The sequence below is a fragment of the Coregonus lavaretus genome (genome assembly GCF_964263955.1).
Source record: "Coregonus lavaretus genome assembly, chromosome: 10".
Classification (NCBI taxonomy): domain Eukaryota; kingdom Metazoa; phylum Chordata; class Actinopteri; order Salmoniformes; family Salmonidae; genus Coregonus; species Coregonus lavaretus.
This window is the reverse complement of record NC_139997.1, coordinates 26,668,793-26,680,809: the sequence shown is the minus strand read 5'-3', so window position 1 is coordinate 26,680,809 and position 12,017 is coordinate 26,668,793. Positions and strand designations below refer to the sequence as shown.

Below are 12,017 nucleotides of genomic sequence, written 5' to 3'. Positions count from 1 at the left end.
GAAGACAAACATCAAATTCGAAAGATGTCGGCGACCAAGGAGAAAGATGGTCGACCAGGGAAACCGTCAGGAAAGGAATCTCAACCTTTGATTATAGCCAAAACTCCCGCAGAGGAGCAGCGCCTTAAATTGGAGAGATTGATGAGAAACCCTGTAAGTGTCTGGGGAGGTTCTTGTCTTTGAGGATATCTTCAAATGGGCACATGTTTATCTCCACAGCTAGAAAGGCTAGCTAACGTTAGCGCCAACCGCAGTGAATCTGTGCTTACGCAGCTAATAGTTAGCTAGCTACAGTAGTTAGCTAGAACATTGCCTGGTTGACAGTCAGAGATTAATGCCATTCATTTGTTTGGAAAACTTCCTCACAAGCTCTACAAGCCAGAATGTTGAATACACTTTTATTTCAAGGTACTCTACCAGTTGTGTGTGCGGTTAGTCCTTTTGTGGGTAGGAATTTGAGAAAAAATATCCACAGGAAAGTGCATTATTATTAAACCGACTTTTCCAAACGCTGATACTAGAAGGACGACGGTGTTGCAATTGTGGTGGGGTTCATGATTCTGAATTCCTGGAGTGCCCTTTAAGAGTGAAGGAAATTGAGGTGGCAAAAGTTAGAGCGGTCAATCGAATCTCCTATGCGGAGGTTAACAATTTAGAAAACAAGTTATGCTAGTGGATATACCAAAGCCTGTAGTAAATGTTTGTTGACAGACAAAAGATACCCTGTGTGTTAAAGGTGGATTTTGTTGCATTCATTTCTACAGTTATAAATTGTACAGCACAAGTCTCAAAGAAGTCGAGGAATCTGGACATTATTGTGGCTGTTGCAGAAACGTTATTGGGACTCAAGGATTTTACATCTGAAAGCTTGCAAGGGGTACTGGCTGGAAGACCTGCCCTCCCAGGTTCCCCTTGAGCCTGTGTAGGGATTTATTTATTTTTTAACAAAAGTTGTTTGATTTTATGTTTGATTTTATTTATTTATTTTTGGGTAGTTACGTTTTTGGGGGGAATCCTGTTTCCATCCCGCATAGAAGGTGGCGGGATGCACATTCAATTGTGTGATCGCCAATAAACCATAGAAGAAGAAGCGCTTTGAAAAGTTGGTTTAATTATACTTTTCTGTGGACATTTTATCACCACTTCCTACCATCAAAAGGACCAACAGAATGGACAACCAGTAAAGTAAGTTTAAATATAATTTTATTCAACATTCTGGCTTGTAGAGACTTTTAGGGCAACTTCATTCAGACTGAATATCCATGGGGTAACCATGGTAACAGTCTGATGTATTAGGCAAGCTAGAACAGTGAATGACTATACTAGCTAGCTAATTATCGTAAAAATGAATACTCTCATGTATGTTTGTAGGATAAACCTGCCCCTATCCCAGACCGACCAAAAGAATGGAACCCTCGGGCTCCTCCAGAGTTTGTGCGGGATGTGATGGGTAAGCCTGCAATCTGCTAACTTTAGCTAACTACCTGTGGCGGATGAATTTGTGAATTCTTAGGTAAGGGCACGTGCAAGTGCTTTTTTTGCAGCCAAAGAGTTGAGCGAGCTTTGCAAGAATTATGGTTATTTATCTTGCAAGACTCGTTATCTACGCGCATCCACACTATCACATTATTAGGTAGGCAATGGCTTGTTGGCACAATTCTGGCACTGGAAATCTTACCCCCCTACTACTGAGTTGATTTTAATAAAAGCACTTTAAGCCCGCTGATGAGATGTGTAATGAATCTCCCCCTCCTCCAGGCTCCAGTGCAGGGGCTGGCAGTGGAGAGTTCCATGTGTACAGACACCTTCGCAGGCGAGAGTATCAGAGACAGGACTTCCTGGACAAGATGACTGAGAAGGTGGGCAGCTGACCTTATCGTTTCTCATGGGAACCAATTTATTTTAAGCGGTGGGGTTAAGCAATAAACTCTTTCCTTTTTCTTGCAGCAAAAGATGGATTTGGACTATCTTGACAAGGTGTCAGATAACCAACAGGCAGCTGATGAAAGAACAGCCAAACGCAGGAAGAAAAGGTTGGTGCATTAATCAAGGACCCACTAAAAATAAAATGTATAGAGCCTATTGCCTTTATTCTTTGAGTCTCTGCTGTAAACGTTATACTTGCTGATGGTTTGTTACGTTACACGTATTTGTATTTCAGGGAAAAGCTGAAGCAGAAGAAGCTTATGGCAAAGAAAGCCAAGCAGGAAGCCAACAAAGGTGAAGGTAAATGAAACAAATAATATTTAAGTGATGGATTTCATTGAAACAAGTCCCCTTCAGACTTTTGAAGTGTGAAGAAAGAGCAAGTCCACTACTTGTGTTGCTATGGCCAGTGCAAGAGCCAAATTGTACTCACATATTATGCTACAGCAGGTTTTTCTGGATCAAAAAGGGGCTTAGGTGGTGGGCGTGGCAATGGGCGCGGTCGGCCTGTCGGTGTTGCTGAATTTTAGAGGCCCCCATCTTGACAGTGTAGAGACATATTTGCCAATTTCCTGCAATTCTACAAATGTATCCATGGAGCTGAGAGAAAATGTTTGTTTTAAAGCTAATTTCCTGCGATTCTACATATTCTGCCATGGAGCTGAGAGAAGATTTGGCAGTTTTAAAGCAAATTTCCTTAAATTCTATGCTTTATTTTGCTCAAACATAATAACAAAATCAATACTGCTAAATTCATTGTTTTTGGAACTTTAAATTCTCCCATCTAGCTTTTATTTTGGTGATTGTTGTGAAAGATTATAAAAAAATTAATAGGTCCATTATCTTTTCTAAGTACTTTACAGTGCATTCGGAAAGTATTCAGACACCCTTGACGTTTTCCACGTGTTACGTTACAGCATTCTAAAATTGATTAAAACCGTTTCCCCCCCCCCTCAATCTACACACCATACTCCATAATGACAAAGCAAAAACAGGTTTTTGTAAATTTTGCAAATTTATAAAAAAATATGAAACTTAAATATCACAGTTACATAAGTATTCAGACCCTTTACTCAGTACTTTGTTGAAGCACCTTTGGTAGCGATTACAGCCTCAAGTCTTCTTGGGTATGACGCTACAAGCTTGGCACACCTGTATTTGGGGAGTTTCTCCCCTTCTTCTCTGCAGATCCTCTCAAGCTCTGTCAGGTTGGATGGGGAGCGTCGCTGCACAGCTATTTTCAGGTCTCTCCAGAGATGTTCGATCAGGTTCAAGTCCCGGCTCTGGCTGGGCCACTCAAGGACATTCAGAGACTTGTCCCGTAGCCACTCCTGCGCTGTCTTGGCTGTATGCTTAGGGTTGTTGTCCTGTTGGCAGGTGAACCTGTTGGAAGGTGGTCCTGAGCAGGTTTTCATCAAGGATCTCTCTGTACTTTGCTCTGTTCATCTTTCCCTCGATCCTGACAAGTCTCCCAGTCCCTGCTGCTGAAAAACATCCCCACAGCATGATGCTGCCACCACCATGCTTCACCATAGGGATGGTGCCAGGTTTCCTCCAGACGTGACACTTGACATTCAGGCCAAAGAGTTCAATCTTGGTTTCATCAGACCAGACAATCTTGTTTCTCATGGTCTGAGTCCTGTAGTGGCCTTTTGGCAAACTCCAAGCAGGCTGTCATGTGTCTTACTGAGGAGTGGCTTCCGTCTGGACACTCTACCATCAAGGCCTGATTGGTGGAGTGCTGCAGAGATGGTTGTCCTTCTGGAAGGTTCTCCCATCTCCACAGAGGAACTCTGGAGCTCTGTCAGAGTGACCATCGGGTTCTTGGTCACCTCCCTGGCCAAGGCCCTTCTCCCCCGATTGCTCAGTTTGGCCGGGCGGCCAGCTATAGGAAGAGTCTTGGTGGTTCCACACTTTTTCCATTTAAGAATGATGGAAGCCACTGTGTTCTTGAGGACCTTCAATGCTGTAGACATTTTTTGGTACCCTTTCCCAGATCTGTGCCTTGATACAATCCTGTCTCTGAGCTCAACGGACAATTCCTTTGACCTCATGGCTTGGTTTCTGCTCAGACATGCACTGTCAACTGTGGGACCTTATATAGACACGTGTGTGCCTTTCCAAATCATGTCCAATTAACTGAATTTACCACAGGTGGACTCCAATCAAGTTGTAGAAACATCAAGGATGATCAATTTAAACAGGATGCAATTTCGAGTCTCATAGCAAAGGGTCTGAATACTTATGTAAATAAGGTATGTTTTATTTGTAATACATTTGCAAAAATATCACATTTGTTTTGATATTATGGGGTATTGTGTGTAGATGAGGACATTTTTATTTTATTTAATACATTTTAGAATAAGGCTGTAACGTAACAATGTGGAAAAAGGGAAGGTGTCTGAATACTTTCCGAATGCACTGTATCTGATTTTAGTCGTTTTAAGTTTACACTGAAAGTGTTTTTCCATCCCAAAATATATATATTTTTAACACTGTTTTGACATTTAGGCAGCCTGCCTAAGGATTTCAATGGTAGAAAGATCCCTGTACAGGGCTAGGTTTCCTGATAGAGATGGAACTTAAGCCTACGAGTGTTTAAACAAGGCATTGTTTTCCTAATGGCTGAAGATGTAACAAGCGTTTCTCAAAACACCACGTAGAGAGAATGTTCGATAAGTGCGTTGATATGTCTTTGACTTTGGATCAGCTTTTTCTATTCATATTCTTACCTTAACATTAGAATGAATGCACAATACTGACAAAGGATTACAATAGCCTACAACTGGCAAAATAATGCAATGAAAGTGATTTCAATATGATTGAAATTAGGGTTGGGCAGTATCCAGATTTCCATACCTTCATCCTGTTCCTGTACCATACCGGGGTATACGGTATTACTGGCAGGGCACACAAGGGACACTATTTCTTTCCAAATGTAAAACTAACAAAGTACTAGTGAATGCGGATGCTAGTAGCTAAATGCTAATAAGCACAAGTGAACATAAACTAAATGCAAGGACAGACAACCCAGCTCATAAAGTTATAGAACTATTTTAAAAGGTTGATCCAGGAGGGGATTGATTGTTTCTGCTGTAACCAAGAAGCTTAATCTTTCAAGCTAGCCACCTATAGCTAGCAAGTTAGCAAAATTGGAGTAGGAGAAAGTGTATTTGGCACATCTTAGATAGTTAAGATTTAGCTGGCAAACATTAGTAGTGTAACTTGATCACCTCGCTTGTGCTGCTCAACAGTGGATTGTCATGTTTGCTCCATGGGGCCTTGGTAAAAAACATACCATGGGACTGGCTCAATTGATTTTTTTTCTTCATATTTTGAGGTGGGGGGGTGTTGAAAATCATACCGTCGGTACTTTAAAATACCTTGGTATATACCGAATACCTCCTAAGCCTAATTGAAATATGTAGCCTAAAATCGCTGTTTTGTAATACAGTCATATCGATTTTAATTAGATACATTATTTTTCCTTGATTTGCTTGTTTGTAATATTGCAAACCTCATATTTGTATCAAACTATGAAGTTATCGGTGGTCACAGAGAGACAGATAAACATTTTGATTCTGTGTTTTCTGAGATCTTCTGGGTGTAAAGCATAGAGATAAAGAGGACTCATCTTTGTATCTGTGCCATTATGGAGTCTGTGACAGCATGGGCAGCGCCATTGAGGGCCATCTCCATTTTAAAGTTGTTAATTACACTATATATACAAAAGTATGTGGATACGCCTTCAAATTAGTGGATTTGGCTATTTCAAATGTCTGCGCTGCTAGAGCTGCCCCGGTATAACAGCAACTGTAATTGCTGTTATTGTGAAGTGGAACCGTCTAGGCGCAGCAATGGCTCAGCTGCGAAGTGGTAGGCCACACATGCTCACAGAACGGGACCGGCGAGTGCTGAAGCGCGTAGCGCGTAAAAATCGTCTGTTCTCGGTTGCAACACTCACTACCGAGTTCCAAACTGCCTCTGGAAGCAACGTCAGCACAAGAACTGTTCGTCGGGAGCTTCATGATATGGGTTTCCATGGCCGAGCAGCCGCACACAAGCCTAAGATCACCATGTGCAATGCCAAGCGTCGGCTGGAGTGGTGTAAAGCTCGCCGCCAATGGACTCTGGAGCAGTGGAAACGCGTTCTCTGGAGTGATGAATCACGCTTCACCATCTGGCAGTCCGACAGAGGAATCTGGGTTTGGCGGATGCCAGGAGACCACTACCTGCCCGAATGCATAGTGCCAACTGTAAAGTTTGTTGGAGGAGGAATAATGGCCTGGGGCTGTTTTTCATGGTTCGGGCTAGGCCCCTTAGTGAAGGGAAATCTTAACGCTACAGCATATAATGACATTCTAGACGATTCTGTGCTTCCAAATTTGTGGCAACAGTTTGGGGAAGGCCCTTTCCTGTTTCAGCATGACAATGCCCCCGTGCACAAAGCGAGGTCCATACAGAAATGGTTTGTCGAGATCGGTGTGGAAGAACTGGCCTGCACAGAGCCCTGACTTCAACCCCATCGAACACCATTGGGATGAATTGGAACGCTGAGTGCAAGCCAGGCCTAATCGCCAAACATCAGTGCGTAAGTTGTAAAGCTGATATTGGTGATTTACCGCCGCCAGCTGGAGTCCTGAACCAAATCTTGTCATTTATTGTGGCCACGAGATGGTGGTGATATAGCTTAAAGCCATTTACAATTCATAGGCCACCTAATTTAGAAGACAATGCCAAAGACAGTACAATAAATTTCAGCCCACAGAGAAGCACAAGATTAAACTATACTCAACTTTCTAGAGCAGTGGTCACCAACCGGTCGATCGCCAAACATTTCTGTAAAAAACCCAATGATAAAGCCTTGTTCCTATTTTTATAATTTTTTTGTCTCTGGTAGTTGGCGGTAGGTGCACCCGATTCAGCTGCCCTGTGCGCCGGGTAGGTGAACTGTTGCCATTTTGAACCATTTCATGTGTCTGAAGGTACAAACATTTACATTTACATTTTTGTCATTTAGCAGAAGCTCTTATCCAGAGCGACTTACAGTTAGTGAGTGCATACATGAATTGAATATATATATATATTTTTTTTTTATACTGGCCCCCCGTGGGAATCGAACCCACAACCCTGGCGTTGCAAACGCCATGCTCTACCAACTGAGCTACATCCCTGCCGGCCATTCCCTCCCCTACCCTGGACGACGCTGGGCCAATTGTGCGCCGCCCCATGGGTCTCCCGGTCGCGGCCGGCTACGACAGAGCCTGGATTCGAACCAGGATCTCTAGTGGCACAGCTAGCACTGCAATGCAGTGCCTTAGACCACTGCGCCACTCGAAAGACAAACCCTGCCTTCCTGGCGGGCCTGGAGAGCAAATCAAGTGCACTATAGGCCTACCGCTGGCCAATCGAATGGCTCAGATTACTGTGTCTGCAGTAAAGTAGCAGGCATAAAATAAATCTACAGCAAAGTTGATACTGTGAGATTTCAAAAAGTTTGAAACCATGACTACAGAGTGACTGTCAACGAATACAGCAAAGAGCTGCTGTTTTTATGAGTGAGTATCAAAAGAAAAATGGAGGGAACATTGCTCCCAACCCATAGGAATCCCCAACCCCCAGTTGACTTTTAAATGGCAGAAGCCCTCAATGGCAATGTCCATGCTAAAATTAGTTATATCCATCTAGAGCCCTCTTTCTACCTCTATTGTGTAAAGTGATGCGGGAGAGAAAAATATCATCCAAAGATGCACTTCTACGAGTGGTCTGATGCATTCGTTAAATTACGAGCATTTTTAAGTGCAACGTTAGTAGCGATTGTTTTGGAAAACCGCTCAGAGATTTAACGATGCTAATCCCGGCCCAGTACAGTTTCTTGGTGGAAGATGGTAAGGGTAATAAGTTATGGCAGAGACTGATTTTAGATTATTTGTGTCCCCTCTGTTCAGATTCTGAGAAGTCCTCCTCCAGCAGTGAAGAGGACGACCAGGAGAGGGAGGCTGAGGATGATGCAGAGGCGCCCAGCTTCGTCATGGGGAAGAGGTGAATGCCTGGCACCGGGTCATGAGACACGCTTCAGGAAGAAATTGAACGGGGGGGCCAATATCTAATACCTGTTCAGAAATCAACACAGCCCAGCTTTTATCAATGTCATGGACTCCATAGACATTATCTGAGAGAGAGCCAAGGGAGATGAGCCTCTGTTAGGGAACTGACATTCTTCCAAACTCATGTTTGTAGTTTAGAGCAGTGTTTACCGACCCTGGTCCTCGAGAATCCCCAAAAGTACACATTTTCTTTGTAACCCTGGACAAACAAGCCTCATTCAACTCATTGAGGGCTTGATGATTAGTTGACAAGTTGAATCAGGTGTGCTTGTCCAGGGTTACAATAAACATGTGTACTGTTGGGGGTACTCAAGGAGGAGGGTTGGGAAACACTGGTTTAGAGGACCTCCTTCCAATTCAGTGAATTGAGGTTGACAAAGCTGGGTCGTATTCATTAGGCACCAAACGGAAGAAAACTGACTGAAACAGGGTGGGAATACCTGAACTTGAAATGCTCCAATAAGAAATGCACATTTTAGTTTTCCGTTGCAAAACCTTTTCCTGCAGTGTGCCCTAATGAATACGATGATCAAGGTGTTGTTTTCATGCATGTCTCTCCTTCTAAAAATTGTCCTTTTGTGTGGTAGTATAATTGCTCACTTTTGTTTATTTTTTATACTGTGCTTGTGTATATTTTTAATAAACATCTGGGAAGAATAAGGCCTATATTTGCTGTATTTTCCTCCTATAGAATCTTCTGGAATAGTTTATTATTTAATGATAACCCAATTTCATAAGCCATACATTTACTTAAGGACAAGCATTGTCAAGCTATTTCCACAATGCTGATCAGGACATAATACTCCTATAGGGGTCACTCTCCACTCATTCCACTTGTGAAATGAATTTGGGGAAGGATAATGGATTTCTTTGAGTATTTGTTCCAAGAGGAAAGCAGATGCTCATATTGGGATTTTTTAAAAGAAGTGCTTGCAGTAATAACTTGAGTAAAACATGGATCTGCAATTACAGTACAACTTTACCAGGAAGCAATCATTGCAGGGTATGTTGTCATCTTTATTGCTCTGGCAGTTGTCTTGTTCATCCAATGACGTATAAGGAATAGCTCTCAACTACTGTACTGCACTCGTACTCACAACATAACATACTATTTTGATTGTTCCTATTCTAAGATAAGAAAAGAGTAAGGCTTCCTTCCTTCCTCCCTTTCTTCCTTTTTAATTTGATACCTTTTGTTCTGTTAAGCTTAATCTTTTTCCACTTCTATCAAGTCTTTTCACAAACTCTCTCCGAAGGGGGTTGTTGCTCTAAAGTTTCAGAACTGGAGATGCAGCAGTGCAGTTGACAATGTAAACAAGACCTGCCTATATCTATGAAGCTATCGGAATGTCTTGTTTACAGTCTCAATGCATTTTGTTTGTAGTCAAATGAAAATCTAATGTTATTTCTCACATGCTTTGTAAACAACCGGTGTAGACTAACAGTGAAATGCTTACTTACGGGTCCTTTTCCAACAATGCAGAGTTAAAGATAAAATATAAATAGTGACGAAGAATAAATACACAGCGAATAACATAACAATAACGAGTAAAAATAACATGGCTATATACAGGGAGTACCAGCACAAAGTCGATGTGCAAGGTTATGAGGTAATTGAGGTAGCTATGTACATATAGGTAGGGGTAAAGTGACTAGGCAACAGGATAGATAATAGACTGAGCTGTAGCAGAAGCGTTTATGGTGAAAGTGAGTGTGTGTGGCGTCAGTATGCGTGTGTGGGCGTGTGTGTTGGGTGTGTAAGTATATGTGGGTAGAGACCAGTGTGAGTTGGTGCAAGATAGTTAGTAAAAAAAAAAGAGTCAATGCAGGTAGTCCGGGTAGCCATTTGATGAGCTATTTAGCAGCCTTGTTTAGCAGTCTTATGGCTTGGGGTAGAAGCCGATCAGGGTCCTGTTGGTTCCAGACTTGGTACACTGGTACCGCTTGGGTGGCTGGAGTCTTTGACAATTTTGTGGCCATTCCTCTGTATAGATGTCCTGGATGGCAGGGAGCTCGGCCCCAGTAATGTACTGGGCTGTACTCACCACCCGCTGTAGCGCCTTGCGGTTGCCGTACCAAGCGGTGATGCAGCCAGTCAAGATGCTCTCAATGGTGCAGCTGTATAACTTCTTTGAGGATCTGCTAGGAGCTGTGCTGGACTGGTGAGGCACACAAGGAGAGAACCTAACAATGGGTACTTTAACCTGAAATCCAATCGTAGTTAGTGGGGTTAATTTCAATGAATGCCAAGGCAACAAAAATGTTACATATCCTTTACCAACTAATGTCTCATCTTGAGGTGTGTGTGTTTTTGGCTTCAGTTATGGCTCTTCCAAAGACAAGATAGAGATTTCGACTTCTCCTGCACATAGCCCTGGGATCACAAACTACAACACACACCACCTTAGTAACTACTACAGCAATGTCCTTTAAGGAAAATACACTTTGCTTTACAATGGACAAGTCATAACATGTCCTTTCTTTTATTTAAAAAAAAGTGGCCTATCACTACAGTTTTACTTACATAGCTGATAAATCAGGTTTGTCTCATTTTGAAAAACACATTCTAAACCGTTTAATATCTGTATCAATTCCTACAAGTGTTATAATTTGACTTACATAGGATAACTTTTGAAGGTGTGAAGATATGTTTGTAATAAAAACAGAAAAAAGGCTAACTATGAATAGTTCTGCTGGTGTATTTACAGCTTTTCAAGCTTCGACATAAGATTGATTCTTACACCTGTCTGTTTACAATGTAACCCCATCTCTGGAGAAATGAATTAACAATTGGGTAACTGGTGTCGTGATGTGACTTACTTTAATGTATGATTGTTATTTATCGAATCACCTAACTATGTTTAATTGTCACTCGATTAAATTAATCATGTAACAATTAACCCACGGAATAAGTTGTTTAACGAGTTACCATCTCCCGAACTAAACTCTTAGAAGATATGTTATATCGATAACAGTCACTTATCAAATAATTACCTCTTATCAGTCTCATTCTGAACGTCGCATTATCCTTGAACCTGCAAGAACCCTAACCTTATTGATGAATCAGCAATACACAAATTGGCTTAATAATCTATTTACTAACTAACTAACTAATACAATACAAACACACAGGTTATTGATTACTAACGTAATACAATGAAAACAGGTCCCTAGTGGACTGGACTAACAGCATGACTGCTTGGGTAGTGGAGGGGTCAGAATGGAAGGGAGAGAGAGATTCAAACTATCGTAGTTACTTTGGAAACTACGCTCACAGTAATCATAATACTTATGCACCCTAATAATCGCTCATTCAGATTACAAATGCAAAATGTATTTACGTGTTGCTGTCCTCGATAGTTGAGTTGATGATGTAGGACTCTGGTTTGCCCACCAGAGATCTCAATGTCCTTGGTAGAGTTTCTGGTCGTAGTGGTGGTTAGAATGTATACTTCAGATATACCTGCGGTTGTCTGAGAGGGATTGTCCTCTCCTCTCGTGTCTTTAGTGAAAGTTCTCTAGACGACTATACATGCCAGCTGCAGACTGAAATGATAAGGTCTAGTGCATTGTCTTCCTCTTCACTTTGTGTAGAGGTTGAGAGTTTCTCCATTTCAAACGTGTGGACTAACGTCTCACGTTTTCAGGTTTTTCTGGTCTTGTAGAAATTCAACCATTTTACAACGTTTAGCTCACGCTTCACGTCTGCTGGTCTGAGGTGAATTTCGTCACAACGCTTTTTATGCGCTCGGGGTAAAAGGGGTGTTCCATCATGTTTGTGCTCATCTGGGCGTGGCCACTGACTGAGAACAAATCAATATGGAAAACAATAATCTCATCTAGAATGCTAAAATCACATTGTTATCTTCACAAAAGTATTATTATTCTTAGTCATTCGTTTTATACAACAATTAGATGCAAACCTCATAACTGGGAAGTGTAGCCCCCCAGAGATACAGTTATGTTGTTCCACTGTCTTTAATG

The 12,017-nt window shown here is 41.9% G+C and overlaps 1 protein-coding gene across 1 annotated transcript; it reads left to right on the top strand.

The window, feature by feature from the left end:
• Positions 1 to 8,697, top strand: prkrip1 (PRKR interacting protein 1). Its single transcript, XM_084170269.1, has 6 exons — positions 1 to 153; positions 1,372 to 1,450; positions 1,759 to 1,859; positions 1,948 to 2,033; positions 2,162 to 2,226; positions 7,875 to 8,697. Exons 1-6 carry the CDS (start codon positions 25 to 27, stop codon positions 7,970 to 7,972), a joined length of 558 nt encoding a protein of 185 aa, XP_084026395.1. The 5' UTR covers positions 1 to 24; the 3' UTR covers positions 7,973 to 8,697.
• Positions 8,698 to 12,017: the final 3,320 nt, after the last annotated feature.

What these genes read in the sequence shown, in the direction of transcription:
- prkrip1 (XM_084170269.1), top strand. Translation starts at nt 25, where the DNA reads ATGTCGGCGACCAAGGAGAAAGATGGTCGACCAGGGAAACCGTCAGGA. An exon ending in AGAGATTGATGAGAAACCCT is followed by an intron (nt 154 to 1,371) that starts GTAAGTGTCTGG and finishes GTATGTTTGTAG; the next exon opens with GATAAACCTGCCCCTATCCC. An exon ending in TGGACAAGATGACTGAGAAG is followed by an intron (nt 1,860 to 1,947) that starts GTGGGCAGCTGA and finishes TTTTTCTTGCAG; the next exon opens with CAAAAGATGGATTTGGACTA.